Source organism: Spea bombifrons, chromosome 2, assembly GCF_027358695.1.
Source record: "Spea bombifrons isolate aSpeBom1 chromosome 2, aSpeBom1.2.pri, whole genome shotgun sequence".
NCBI lineage: Eukaryota > Metazoa > Chordata > Amphibia > Anura > Pelobatidae > Spea > Spea bombifrons.
Window position 1 is genome coordinate 39,294,130 of NC_071088.1, and position 15,064 is coordinate 39,309,193.

The 15,064-nt window shown below is 38.1% G+C and overlaps 1 protein-coding gene across 1 annotated transcript in view; it reads right to left on the bottom strand.

Moving 5' to 3' along the window:
- Positions 1-4,833: 4,833 nt before the first annotated feature.
- ST7L (suppression of tumorigenicity 7 like) overlaps positions 4,834-15,064 on the bottom strand; it is a 67,864-nt gene continuing 57,633 nt past the window's right edge. The window contains exon 15 of the mRNA XM_053457587.1: positions 4,834-5,057. Within this exon, the coding sequence (XP_053313562.1) occupies positions 4,962-5,057 (96 nt within the window). The 3' untranslated portion in view covers positions 4,834-4,961. The remainder of the gene's footprint in view (positions 5,058-15,064) is intronic.

Genomic DNA, 15,064 nt, shown 5'->3' on the forward strand with positions numbered 1-15,064 from the left:
TTCCACTTTCTTCGTTTTGTGTTTAAAATGAAAATATAATGGAAATTATCAGTAACTACATTATTAGGCAAGTGACTATATTGTATAGTCAAATGCTGCTGTACTAATATAATCTCAAGCTGTTTTACCTAAACATTTGTCTTAAAAGGGTATCTGATTTTCTGCTTTGTTGCATATTTTCCCATAGATGTTTGTCAGATCATTTTGTAAATTGTAGTAATGAGGAGATACCAAAGTGTGTTTTATTTGCTTGCATACATCCCAACATTTCAGGTTTCTAGTAGGGGGGGACAGAGATGGGAAGAGCATGGTTAGGAGGCGCTGCACATTTGTGAATTTATATGCTTCCACCTGCATCAGAAGACTGAAGATAAGACAGGCTCTCCACCCTTGTCAGACAGATTCTGCCACGAAGGAAGCCATTTCATTTACTTACTTTAATCTACTTACCATGGTCGGAGGTCTCAGTGGAGTTTAAAGTCCTTAATATGATTAACCTGAGAACATGTATAGCAATCGTAATTTTAGGGTTTATGTGACACTGTCACTTTGAGTACCAGATGCCAAACTCACACCCGAGGGGCTTTAGGGAATGGTCTATTAAATATATCTTATCATTTTCCAGAGATCCCTTAACTTCAGCTGTCAGGGCCACCAGCAGTAAAGAGTGTTATGGTGTATGATGGGTCACTGATTTACAAAATAAGTTTATTAGCGCCTATATCTACCACACTTGAAGGGAGTGAACACTGCCATAAAGTTATAAATAACAGTGGTTTACAGAAAATATATTATAAGCTAAGACACCACAGAGGTAACAGACTGCCGGTGCATGCCTGGGGATAACTATTCTGGGGAAGCTAGTTTAAACGCAAAAGTTAGAGTACATTGTCACACAGTACACAATACAAGGAACCTCTAACATTGCCCCCAAAATTTCAGGTGTCCATTTCGACCACCCATGTTATGTGAAGAGCTAAGTTTAGCTTTAGAGCCATATAAGAACTGCACACACCTTTTTTGATTTTTATAGCTCCCTGGGCCGATAAGAGGACCTCTGAGGCCCATGGTCCTCTCCTCACTGCTCATAAAAGGACAATAGAGGGGCAGCTACACAGGCAACGCAGAACAATTGGCTCATAGAACAGGCTCATACTTTTGCACATAGGGTTTTTAATATAGGCTATGTAGCCAAATTGGTAGGTCACAAATAACACAAGTACAAATACGCATGTGTCTATGAGCCTTCCCAAGAGTAATAGTTCAGCTGCCATGGTCAGGTCTCCTCAAAAACAAAAATCAAGCTGGCTCCTACATTCTGCATAGGTTTGGTAATCACTGTAAACCAGACTTTTGCATTCTGCTAATATAACCAACCAATGAAATGCTGAAAACAACTAAAGCAGGCTTTTCCCCTTTTGTGAGGGATTGGGCCTGGTGAGGCAGTGGGTTTCTAGCAACCGAGAGAATGCTGTGAATATTAGAATTGAAGATGGGTCTCCTCTGTATCAGTTTAGACATGTGAAAGAAACCAGCTGTCTGCATGATGCATGTAAGGAGCTCCCCCCCATTCATAACCCCACACAACGCTGGAACCTGTTCAACTCTAAAAAGCATTACAGTAGATTGTACAACACATGGGCCCCTGAGGATGCTGCAATGAAAATAAAAGTCTACCACACAACTATTAATCACTACAAGTATTTCACGGTCAGAAACAGTCCTCGCGGTTTATATTTATCTGGCACAAGAGGAATATTGCGTACCTGCTGTTCTAGTTATTTAGAGGAATTCATGATTCAGGGCTTTCTAAGTCTTCATCTACTCACACTTGGGATTTTGTATGTTTTCTTTAGAATAATAAAAATGGAGAAAATATGTTTGTCATTACGCAAGGAACCTTGGCAAATCCACGCACAGGTTTAGTGGTTGTTACAGGGAAATTTGCGTACTTTGACAAAACATGTTCACGTGTGTTAAATACATAAGGTAACAACGCTAAAGAAACAGGTGCGCGGCTTCAGTAATGGTGGCCTGCTGGAGTTAGTGTGAGTTTATGGAACAGTAAAGGTGCTAGATATGAAATGGAAATAAAAACATGGTTTTTATTACTAGATATAAAATGACCAAATGTTATCATCTAAACAAGAGTGGGATACATTTGGAGAGTGGTTTTCTAGTTGGTGAGTTAGCAATGTTTCAGGTTGAACTCAGCTCCCAGTTTGCTTGTTGACATGATTGGTCCAATTCCCACGTTGAAGTTGCCAAAAGTCATGAATTTGTAACAACGGTCCTGAAATCAGGGTTTATATGCTGGCTGCTCTTCCACTTAAAGTCAATTTATCTTCATACAAGAATTTGCTGCATCATCTTACTTTTTTTTTTGTAATAATGTGTTTTCAAAAAGTATATCAACTAAAGAATGCACTGAAATTAGTAAAATATAACACCTTTGATCTAAAAGTTGTCCCGTGATTTCATCTCTGAAATGATTAGTGCTTCTTTTTTTTTCTGCAAATACTTTGGGTATCTTAAATATCTTTGATGTAATTCTAACCCTTTCTTTGACCTGCTTAGAATAACTTAAGACAAAGCAGGAAAAGACATTAAGCGGGCCTGCAATGTGCGTGCTCAATGCAGCATTTACTGAACTGATGAATACCCAAGAGCCTCTCAGTGTATATTAATAAGTATTTACAGAATGCCTCTCAGTGTGATGGTTTCTGTACAGATCACTTGACGATACAATTCTGTTACGGCCCTTCTGAGATTAATCCTCTTAAAGTGTTCTTCCAGGCATTGCAGGAGGATTATCTGTTTATCTAACGCTGTCAGCGGGATGAGGAGAACAAGATACACAGAGGTTGATTGAAGCGCAATTACAAAATGGCTGAAGTGGATAATACACGAGAGGGAAACTTGCCTTTTTTCATCTGTCCATCTATTGGTGGATTCCTTTATACTGCTTCAGGCAAATAATAACGACACTTAGTATAGAATGCTATGCTATAGTTAATTATCATCAACTAAGTAAAATGCAGACATATCATATCAGCATTTGCACTTTAGTAATCTGATTTAATAAGGAATTAGATATGAGTGACTTACACCCATTCAATAAAAAACTTTGAGACTAAACCCCTAACAACAAAATTAAGTGATCTTTCTATCCCTAAAACCAGGATTAGAGTTAACCATAACATGCCCATAGGCAAAACATTGCGGTCATACTGGAGTAAAGTAAACCTTAGAATTCCAGAGCTCGCTGAGCCGTAGAAACAGAGACATCAGTGTGATAGATCTGTGTGAATAGCGCTGCTCTGATTTGTGTGCCTGATCATACTAAAAGACGGGACGTGCCACAGAAGAGGCAATAGAGGTCCATGAGAGCCACCACTGGGCATGAGCCCCCCAGAATTTGCAGTGGTGTCTATTCACACAGAGATCACTGCTTGTAAGAGCATAGCGTGTGACTGTATGTATCCAGGAGGTCACACACGCAATGTGCCATGATCCATTGTAATCCACAGTCCAACCCTTATAACATCTGCCTAGAATAAAACTTCAAGTTTTGGTCAATACGGCAGCAACGTATTTACCTTGGCCTGACCCAGGGCACCATGCCTTCCCGCGCCTTCTGCAAAGTGCCAGGATAAGGCATCATATCTTGGCAGTTTGTGGCTTAAAGGAACACAGCACCTTCTAAAGTATTCTATTCGGGCCGTGGCTTTGCCAGAATATGTCCTTGTAACACAATTACAATAGTTTTTATATAACGTGTAATTCTTAAAAAGCTTATGTTTTTTTCTAATGCTGGGGGGCAAATTAAGTATATCTGCATTTGTCAGAAAAGGCTTTCTTTTAAAATGTCTTTCTGCTAAACTGACTTTAATCTAATAAAATATAATGATAATATATATCATATATAATGATAATCTAAATAAACTAATAAAATATAATGCTATGAAAAAAACCTAAAGAATTCAAGAAGATAGATGTTACTGGTCAGGACCTCTCTAGCCCTGCTTCCGCATATAAGAAAATATTAATGAAACCATCAATTCTCTAAAACAAATATCACTTTAACTACAAATAAAAGTTATTATTTATATATATATGTGTGTGTGTGTGTGTGTGTGTGTTACTGACTTCTGCTAAGTGTTATGGGGTTTCGCACCAGAAGGCAAACATAAAATCAAAATTTCTAAAATGAAAATAACATTGACAGCAGCACTAGTGATTTATTTCTACCCAGTTGATTTGAAATCGCGTGAATCCCCACCTTTTAAGAAAATCTTGCAGCTGGTATTAAATGTATCTCTCGGGAGAGAGAATACAAAAATAGTTTACCAGAGCGTGTAATAAGGATTAGATGTGAATGAATCCCCCTGGAGCTCAATATGGCTTTCAAAGGGTTACCAAAAAGCTCCGCATTCTTCCGATAGCTGGTTTATACGGTCTTATGTGCGGAATTGAGTTTTTACCTGCCACATCTACTCTCTTCCCCTGTGTTTTTTATGACTGGTAACTGGGTACGGTCCAGGAAACAGTGAATCTCTGACTACTGGAAGAATGCCTTGTCTGGCTGCTGATGCTCCGCTGGAAAGAATGGCAACAGGTCAAAGGTCGTCAGCAATCTCCAAACTATTTGTTCCCACTGTCTTGTTTTCATATAGCATCCATTCCCAAGTTGACGTGTATTAACGCAAATGTCTTCCTTTCCTGAAATATTCTAAACGCAGCACGATTGCTATTTTTTTTTTTTAAATTACATTTTCCACTTTTTTGCTCGCATTTTGATATGGTGACGATAAGAAAGACAGGAAACGGTAATTGCTGAGCTGGTTTTTATTTTAGAATGTTAAACGCAGGCATTTTCAATATTAAAGTAGAAATTTGATGGAGCGCAGAATAACTTTGCACCGTGTTAAGTTTTCATATTCACTGGAGGAAGCCGGTCTTTACATTCGAGTGAGCTGGTGCCATAAGCCAGAAGGCAAGACACTTTCGATCTTTTCCAACAGAAAGCTGAAGGGAGTGAGCAGTGTTACCAAAAACTGCAAGAAAAAGAAAAGAAAAAAAGTCAAAACTCTGCAATTCCAGGAATATGCTGTCTGATAATCACATACAGAACGTTCAACCTGTGTTATTAGGTACCTGAGGACTCCTTCTGCATAGTGCATCTGAAAGTATCATCACAAATATATATTTTGGACAGGCAGCAATAAAAAAAAAAAAAAAAAAAAAAAAAAAAAAAGAGAAAGGAGTAGGGACAAGCACTCAGCCGAACATGGCGACTGATTTATATATTTATGTATAATAAATACATGTTACTTTAAAAGTGTCCTTTAATCAGTACTCATCATTCCTGGGTAATGTGAGAACGTGCCACTGGAAATATAAGGTTAATATACAAATAACAGAATTTGCTTGAGAATGCTTGTAATGTGCATACGGCTACCCTGCCAAGCAAATAAGTAAAATATCAGGTTTTGAATGGGCCAGTTTGGCCCTATGCGTCACTGACTATTTTTCTTCAGCACAGTAACAAAAAAAATAACTTGAACTCTTACAATCGTATACATTTGAAGTCTACAGTGATCCACACTTATTTATTATTATCACTATGAACAGAATGATACACTTAAAGAACCAAGCATGTCTATAGTTACTGTTATCATATAATATTATGCATTATGAACCTCGCTGCTGCTGCTGAAACCTTTCCCGTTATTGACTCATAGGTTTCTAGTGCATAGCTACCAGAAGTTCCGAATTTGCCAGGCCAGTCCCAATAGGTTTGGTGTCCCATATAGATTTATGCTTACTGGACTTCCAGTGACTTGGCATGCAGGCGGTGTTTCACGGCCTGATCCACATAGGACACCACATGCCCAGATATCCCACATTGTGGGACATCTGAAAGTTGGTAGGTATGCTAGTGCTGAACCAAGCCACTGGGGTTTACACAGGTAGTAAAATGGAAGGGAAATGTCGGTGGAACTAAGGCATTTAAAAACGGAATAATGGATTTCATGTACACAGTTAAATTCATAAGCAGATTTTCTCCTATATATATACACATTGTGGTGACTTTTAGAAGACACCAGAAGGACATCACGGGAGAAGAGAAGGGCAGATGGGTCCTAAAAAGGGAGTTCCTACCATGCTCCCACCAATGTTTTCTCCCCCTGCACTTATTTCCTGACTAACAGGCCATCAAGTGAAGGTCCCTCAAGGAGAGACTGCTATCTTCCACATGAAAACAGTCAGGTGGAAATATTGACAAATGTAATTTACTATAAGCTCGTTTGAGCAGGGCCCTCCTCACCTGTTGTATCTGGACGTCATATTGTAATATTACATACTACTAGTTATGTACTGTCTACCCACTGTACAGCGCTACGGAATTTGATGGCGCTATATAAAACAATAAATAATAATAATTCTATTGTAGTTCTGTGGCCACCAGAATACGCTTTATGGAAATTCAGATGATGTTATCAATAACAAAGGTTATGCCTAAAGCTAGTTGTTTCTACCTTGTAAGATTGTAAGCTCGCTAACAATAATTACTTGACTGAAGCTAAAAACCCAATGTGACATTTCAGGCAGTGCCAGTTTACTCATCTCCTTTGAGATACACAGGGAGAGGACATTGTATGCCAATGTTGATGTATAACATGTATAAATCTTACTAAGAAGCCACATTTCCAACCTCTCATGGAAATCAACAATTTTTGTAATTTTTTTTTTTTTTTTTTTTTAAATTCAACTTTAGTATCTGCTTTTTCAATTGCGCAATTTCCATTCCCATGCTGGGGAAATTACATTGCATGCAAGATCTTTTGGCACCTGTAATGGGCTTTGTTTTTTAACCACAAACTATTCATCCCTTCTGATTTTATTTTAGCTTCCAGTGATGACAGCGACATTTAAAAAGGTATCCGTCTCCACACGCAATGCCTTAAACTACCTATTTCCTGTGGGTCCAAATAAAAAAAATCCATGCTACCCTCTGGTTTACATTTTAGATTCAAGCTTTTTTTTTTTTTTTTTTTAAACATTGTTGTTGGCTATTAAATCGATGTTTAGAACAAAAATAAGAATTCTCTTCAGCCCATTACTGTTTCCCATTAGCTTTTTTTTGTTGTGGCAGGGCTACAAGAAAAATATATTTTAGAGGTGATGTCCCACTTAGATAAAACATTAAACATGAGAATATATAATACGATAGTATTGAAAATGAATACATATTTTATTTGTTGATTTATACAGGGTCATTATGTTCCATAGTCATTTTATTCTTTCTGCTATAAAAATGTCAAACGTTTAACAAAAAGCTTTTTCAGTTTCTATAGCACTGACCTATCAGTACCTGCTCTAATCTCACATGACAATTAAGTGTTACTGGCAACAACAAAAATAGATGGACAACGTAAAAGTTTACGTGATTTAATTATTATTACTGAGAAATAACAGCATTAGAAATATTTCTAATGCTACGTTTAGTTTAAAAGGTGTTGATTCAGCATAGGACCTTTAAAAAGATATACCATAGTTTTATTTTATATAAAAGACAAACCAGCGTGTATTAACACAGTTTAAAATTAGAAATGTGTTTATGTGCTATCTGAAAGGCTTCCTTAACAGAACACTGCTAGATAACCATGCGTGCAGAAAGGTCCAAATGTTTGCTTTAAATATAGCAATTTTTCATTTTCAGAGCACTTCAGTCCTAAATAGAACATATCTGTGTGATATGTCAAAAGCAACACCCGGTTCTGTTTGGCAGGTGATGCAAACCATCTCCTAGAACGCTGAGCAGAGGGCAGGGATCATACTTTATTTTTCAGTTGGCAGGAGTAGAATGACACAGCATTGTGGAAGAAAAACCAAGCAGTGGGGGCTTAACGTTTGAATATTTAGGGGTCTGCTTGTTCCTTTCTCCAAACTCTCTACTCATTAGCGCTCACTGAAACCCTGTATAGCTGCTAGCTTGTAGCAACAGTAGAGAGGGGTCTTCTTGGAGATGCCCAAGAATTGGCCCAGTGAACGCTACTTTGACCTGCACCCTTTTTGGATGACATGCCCACTTTAAGAGCAACACTACAGCCTTCATATACACTTTAATGCATATGATAGCTGCATGGTCCCTTTACATTTTTGTGGCTTCCCTTTTACAAATGCCTAGGGGGGATTCTGCACGGAATATACTTAGCCCTAGCCAGCGTTGGCTCAGCTCAGAACCCAGTGCACAGGAAACGCATAGCTTGAAGGGCAGTCAGCTGGCCCAAACAGCCTCACCAACATCAATGCATTTTAAAATACTTGAAACGCATAAATATGTTTTATTTTTCTTATCCTGGTCGTTGCAGGAAAGCACAATGGTTGTGCCAAATCTGCATGCTTGTGTAGGTTTTAGTTAGATATCTTTTCAAATTTTGTGTGAGGGAGCTCTGACCATGGATGAAGGTGAGCATGAGGACATTCACAATCCTTATCAAGAGGTTTGGCCCAATGCATCTTCTGGGGAAAAAAACAAGAGTTGGAGGTTGAGCAGACATGCTAAACTTACAGGGTATAGTGAAGAACCCATCTATGCAGTTGCATGCCAAAGAAGTCAACCACAAGATAACTCTCAACCATCATATACATATAAACATATATGATGGCTGGTCTGTACCTTTAATAGAGAATGTGGTACAAATGTGTGGACTCATTCTCCTCCAATGAATTTCTGCAATTTAGCTTGTGCTAAAACAAGCAAAAACATTGTCTAACTACACACTTGTTGAAAAAATGTTATTTTTAGAATACATTCTTTCATTTTAGGATATACTTCCCTGGATACGTAAAGCAAAAAATACTCTCATAGAATTTTGGAGAAAAAAAAAACCTGTCCTAGGTTAGTGGTCTGCATGGGACAGAATGAGAACAGTAGATATATAATAAACCAGGTGTTCTTGTATTATAGTGGCAGATACCTGTGTGCCGCAGAGGCAGGTAACACATTTTAGGAGTTACAGTCACCATTAACAACTCATCTTTACATATTAAATTCCATGGCTGTTCTTATTAACCCCTTTCAATGCTATTTCCAAATGCATAGTGTAAATTGCCAGCAGATGGACAGAGTGCTCCAAATGATATCACTGAATGAAAAATAAAATAAAAACAAAACTCAAAAATATTCTACATGGGCCACTTTACACTAATACACCAGGGAATATTTTTAACACACAGCTCATGACAAGCACTCACCAGGGTCAGAATTTATGAGTGAGACTAAAGAAAGCTGCAGCTGTCTTACTTCTTCGGTATTGTTAACCCTTCCAAATGATTAAGCCATGGCGAATGAAGTGCGGAACACTTATGAGATTGTCTACTTTGGTCAGCAGTATGTTTATAGATTCACTTCTTTAGGCATGATGGCTAGGGCAGAAAGCTTTCCGACTACACCCTCGCTGCCTGGTTGCGCAAGCACACGCACAATACAACCTGCTGGCAAGAAAGCAAGGGGATAACATTTTGAATAATAAACACGTGGTGTTAAAATGCAGTTCATTTCTCTTAGCGGAGGCCAGCAGGGAAGTCTCACCGAGGCATTTAAAACCTACCAATTAGTATGTTAGCAATACAAAAGCATGGGCACATTACATCAATTGCTTAAGGTGGAAAAGTAGGAGGTTGTGTATAATGAGTCTATTCTGTTGGAATGCTTGAAAACGGCCCAAAGCACCGTAGCAAACAATGGAATGGTTCGCTTAGAAGGCACATGCTTTTGGTTTCTTAAGTGGCACATTTTAAACTTTGCACTACTTCAAATACATAACTCATTATAGCTTATCGTGATATTATAATCTGCAGTGATATTCCATGGGCAAGCAGGACATAAGTAGTATATCACATAATCATTTGCGCCTGTGAGGAGATGGGTGAACAGTAAAGCTTTGTCTAAATGCCCAAGCAGCACTCAAACACTAAATGTCCAAGGCCTCAAACATTAGACACGTACCTGCCCAAACCAACATTTGTTGTACTAGCCTTGACGGCAATTTGCCCCTTGCCCAATATTTTGCATCTTAATCCTCTGTTTAGTCCTACCCTACCATCCCTCCTCGAGTACCACATCATTTTACCTACAACCACACTGCACTTCCCACCATCCTAAGCAGCCATCTATTCCTGTGATCAAATATGTTGTGCAAATGGTGCAAGGGGAGTTGTGTCTTAAAGCAGAACACTTCTGATATATTTTTTAATCATCATACCTAGTAAATAAAACATAAGGACAATTGGTAGGCATGTCATGATCCCCCTCTACCTTTATCATTTCTAACCTCTAACAACTCACCCCCCCCACATGCAAACATACACACTTTATTGGTTAATAGTTTTTGAGCCCTCTGCATGTTGTTATGATGACTTCTGCAGGCCCTCTCCCTAAACATGGCATCTTGGTGATACCGACCTCTATCTTGGACAGAGAAAATGGTAAATATAACCTTAGGTGCACCATTCTACAAGATTATATTACATAACCTATATATAAAAAAACAGGGTGGAAAATCACCTTTGACTGACATTAGATCTTTTTATTATAATTAAAAGTAATGATGGCTCAATGGCATCATTTTCTAGGTATGTAAGAAGACAGCACTATATTCTGCACACAGAAGAGACTCCGAACAAGCGCTTGCCTTCCACAGCATTGTTTCTCAAACAGCTCTTGCTCTCTAAGTATTTGGAAAGTGGGACAGGGACACTAAATAATTTTGGTAAGTCGTGATCAGACCGCATTGTGAAGCTTTTCAATAGGCATGTTACAAAAGAGAACGGACAAGCTGGAGGGGTAAAAAAAAACAAAAAAAAAAACACACGCACATCAGACACTGCGTTTAATAAGAAAATCCTTCACAGTCAGGGATTTATTGAAAGCAAATCCTGAATTCCCACAGACCAAAGGGATCAGAGAATGAAAAACTTCAGCCATGGCCTCAGCTGAAGCGGTTTTGGCTCTGATGTTCCCCCTGCGAGCATCAAAGTGGATAAAGATTCTTAAATCTCCTTCATCTGTACAGAGGTGAGAACAATGCCTTCATCTTAAGGAAAGACCGTAAAATAAAAAAGAGCGGATCCAGATAGTATTAAGCAAAGACAGAAATCATGTTGTCCTATTGCGATCTAAATCGTTGTTGACTCAAAGAGTCGGATATATAATTTACTCTAAGGTGTAGAGATAAATTTGTTCTTCTCTACAGCTCCATAAGGCTAATAATTCCACTCCTGTGTTATAAGATTTAGATTGACAGGCCATGATAATTGATTTTTAAATCATATCTCTACATATTTTATACCACTGCTCAACAATGAAACAGTTATATTAAAAGAAACCAATAGAAACCAATAGTGTAGACTTAACGAACACACAAAAAGTCAGGATGGACAGTAATAGTAAATTTCATATGAAATTATCAAGAGAAACGGCTCAGATTCTCATATGTATGAATATAACGAACAAAGCGACCTTTGTTTAAAAATAAATAGCCACGTACTAATATAGCTATAGGTTTTACTATGCATCTCTCTGTTCTCTCCTTGAATGGAGACACAGACGTAACATATGCAGACGTGTTACATTTTCTGGATGTCACCCTAATGCCTTTTAGACGAATCCTGGTAAGGATGCATCTGCTTACACTTTGATCTGTGCCACAGGTTTTTAAATCCCAATATATCCTTCTCTAATGCAATCACACAGTCGGCAGCGATGAGATCACAGGCTGACCCCTACAAGCAAGTGATCTCTTCGCTCCTTTGTTCAGCGATATACTTCTGTTTTTGGTAACACCTGAAGCTCAAACGTATTATCTTTCAAAAAGCCCTGAGCAGAGAGTGCAAAGTGCAGACCAGTTGTGCATAGTGCCAAGGTGATTGCTAATGTCAACACGGACCAAGAGACGGCTTTGATTTAAGCCATAGGAAGTGTTTGCCGCTCATGTGATCAGCACAGCTAGAGATAGCACTACAGACTGCTCCACCAAGATACTACTTAAATATATATATGAGCAAAACAGGCAGCGGCGGCCCATATTGGGTAAAAATCAAAATACAAAACCAGACGAAGGAAAAGATTGAGAACAACGGAAGCAAAAAGAAATGAATGCTCTCAGAGATATTGGTTTGTCCAATGGCAATTAGGTTTGACCTGATAATCGTATATTTAACCTTAGATTATCTTATATTTAATAGTATGATTTGCATTCTTAATGCTAACATTAAAGCGCCATGAAAAACTTAAAACATATCTTAAGAAAGAACCCAAAGACATTCCAATGCCTCTAAAATGTTGAGAAGGTAGCTTGTTAGCGGGTACAAGAGGTCAGTTACTCATTGTTTCTCCATAGAGGGACACACTTTTCACCTAGATCGGTAACTAGATCCATTCTACCATTCGTGGGCCAACTACTGGAGTAGTGAGAGGCGATCACTGCACCAGCCCCTGGTCTCGTTTCATTGGCTGAGAGGCATGTGCCTGCAACCTATCAGCTGTCGAGCGGAGAGCTACAGACAAAAAGAGAGGTCTCCGTAGATAAATGTTGTTTTCTTAAAATAATAAGAAATAATAAGATAATAAAATAATATCAGTATACTGGCCCTTTAATCAGAATACTCCGCCATTATTTAGATTTTATTAAGAGTAAAATATTTTGTTTTAGTTAAGTCCATTAATGTATTTTAGATCTTGGAACAGCTATGCATATGCTTGAAATAACAGCCTCACACCCCAAAATTCCTAAACCAAATACTTAATCTTGTGCTTAAAGTTAATAAAAAAAAAGCACCATTAAAATGATGGTAGTAATTATAACCTATTTTTAAACCGCTAGACATATCCAAACCTGCAGGCACAGACGACCATCCGACTGTAATTAGTTACTACTTTGAAATGTGTTTATTTTACGAGTTCGTATTTGTACTTCAGCGCAACGCAAAAAAATAATAGATTTCCAACACAAGCTTGACAGTTTATCTGGGGAGACTTAATAAAAGTTATGTGCAAAGTAACAGGGACATCTTCAACACACTTTTCTGTTATCTTTCAGAGCGTGTGTGGTCTTCCATCTCCAGTTCACTGTATAATCCATCAACCTTCTGCTGCATCTACACGCTTGGGTTGGGAACTCGCTATACCAGGCGAAGGCTCGAAAACCAAAAATCTAAAGGTAGCATTTTTGATAAAAGTTAAATGTTTGGAACAAATATGGTGGCTCAGGTGAACTTTATTCCTCTAAGTAGAAGGAAGGCACTTGGGTACCTTTCAAACAAAAAAGTTGTTACATTTTATGTATGATGCAATCAATCATACCTAATGATATTTTTTATGATGGGATTTTATAGAATATTACATGTAGTTTGTCGTATGTAATTGTTCCCTAAATGTGGTGGTTTCCATAAATCAATGCCTGACACCAGTGAATGTAACTTCTTTTACCCATTCTCTTACTTATTGTAGTGCTAAGTTAAATCTAATTTCATTGTACATGTTCCAGTACATTCATTTGGTTTCTGTATGCAAAGAACATGGAGACCACAAAAAGCTGGATATGGATGACCTTTTTTTGAACGCATCAGTGGGTGGAATCCCTAATACTAATGAGTGTTGCGCAAGATGTAGTACTAGTACATTTCTGGTGAAGTACTTGAAACATTGATATATATGTGGCTTTGTACATAGCAGCTGCAGTACAGTGTACCCACAGCGACAGTGGTGTCATTTTACATTTCAAATACCTGTACAAAGTGCACATCAAATTTTGATAGAGTGACAGGCAAAGTGTGAACATGAAATATCACCTGTCAAAGTAAACAGCAATCTCTTCAGGTCCTTCAGACACAACGCTCCTGCAGGTAAGTGGTGTGGGCAGAGGCACAGGCAGGGACAAAGATGGCCCAAACAAGTTTTTAGGGGCACATACAAGGTGTTTGGGGACAAAGATGACCCTGATAAGCTGTTTGGTGGAAAAGGTGGCATTCGCAAGTTGTTTAGCAGCAAAGCTGTTACTGTGGGACATGTTGCTTGGTGAAGTCGGGGCCCTGACGTCTCTAGTTTCGCTCCTGCAGGTACCCAGACCTCTAAACATTTCTAATACCCAAAGAGGGGCTTTTATTTGTAAACGTTATAGTAAGGGACTTATCACAGGAAATGTTTGCACAGTTACATTGGCACTAAATGATTCTGTTTAGGGTATATTAGTTTAAGCTTTTTTCATGGGACACGTACTCATATACACTAAACTGCTAAATCACCAGTTTGGACACAAGGGTAAACTTGGGAGATATCTAAAATGGTGGACTTTATCAACCAAGGAGGTCATTTACTAAGCAAAGGAGGATAAAGGACAAAATGTGCAGAGCGAGTAAATTCTTGCAGTATAAAAGTACATTTTTTTTTGGTCATTTTATGTGTCTGAGCTATAATCTTATGTATGTGAGATTGTATGTTTGTTCATAGGCTATATATTTGGAAATACTCTGCTAAAAAATATTTTGTAAGGTTATAACAGAAGCAAATGAAGAGCAGCGATATCCTAGCCACGCTTTTGAATGTAATTTGTATAAATTACCAAATTAAATAATTAATAAATTAAGCACCAGTCATGCCTTGTGTCTTTATTTTCTTTTTGCTTTTTAGAATGCGCTTCCCTGGTTATCAGAATAGAAGCCGAGATGGATACATTGGAGAGTTATATTTAAAGCACTTACTGGCATTATTTTCCGAGCTCTCGATGGGTGAGGGTATTTTACGGGTGTACAAAATCTATTTTGACATATGGACACATTGCAGTATAATAAAGAGGGGGTGCAGTTCTATAGGAAGTACGGGATTAATAGACATTATCAATAGGTATGGATGCATAAGGAAATGCATTTCCTGCCCCAAAAAGCTTACAATCCCATGATTAAGAAGAACCTTCAACGCATAAAAAATGCATTTTTTGTATGTGTACATAAACCATTTTCCTAAATAACAAAAATGTGGCTTTAATGCAATTTACTC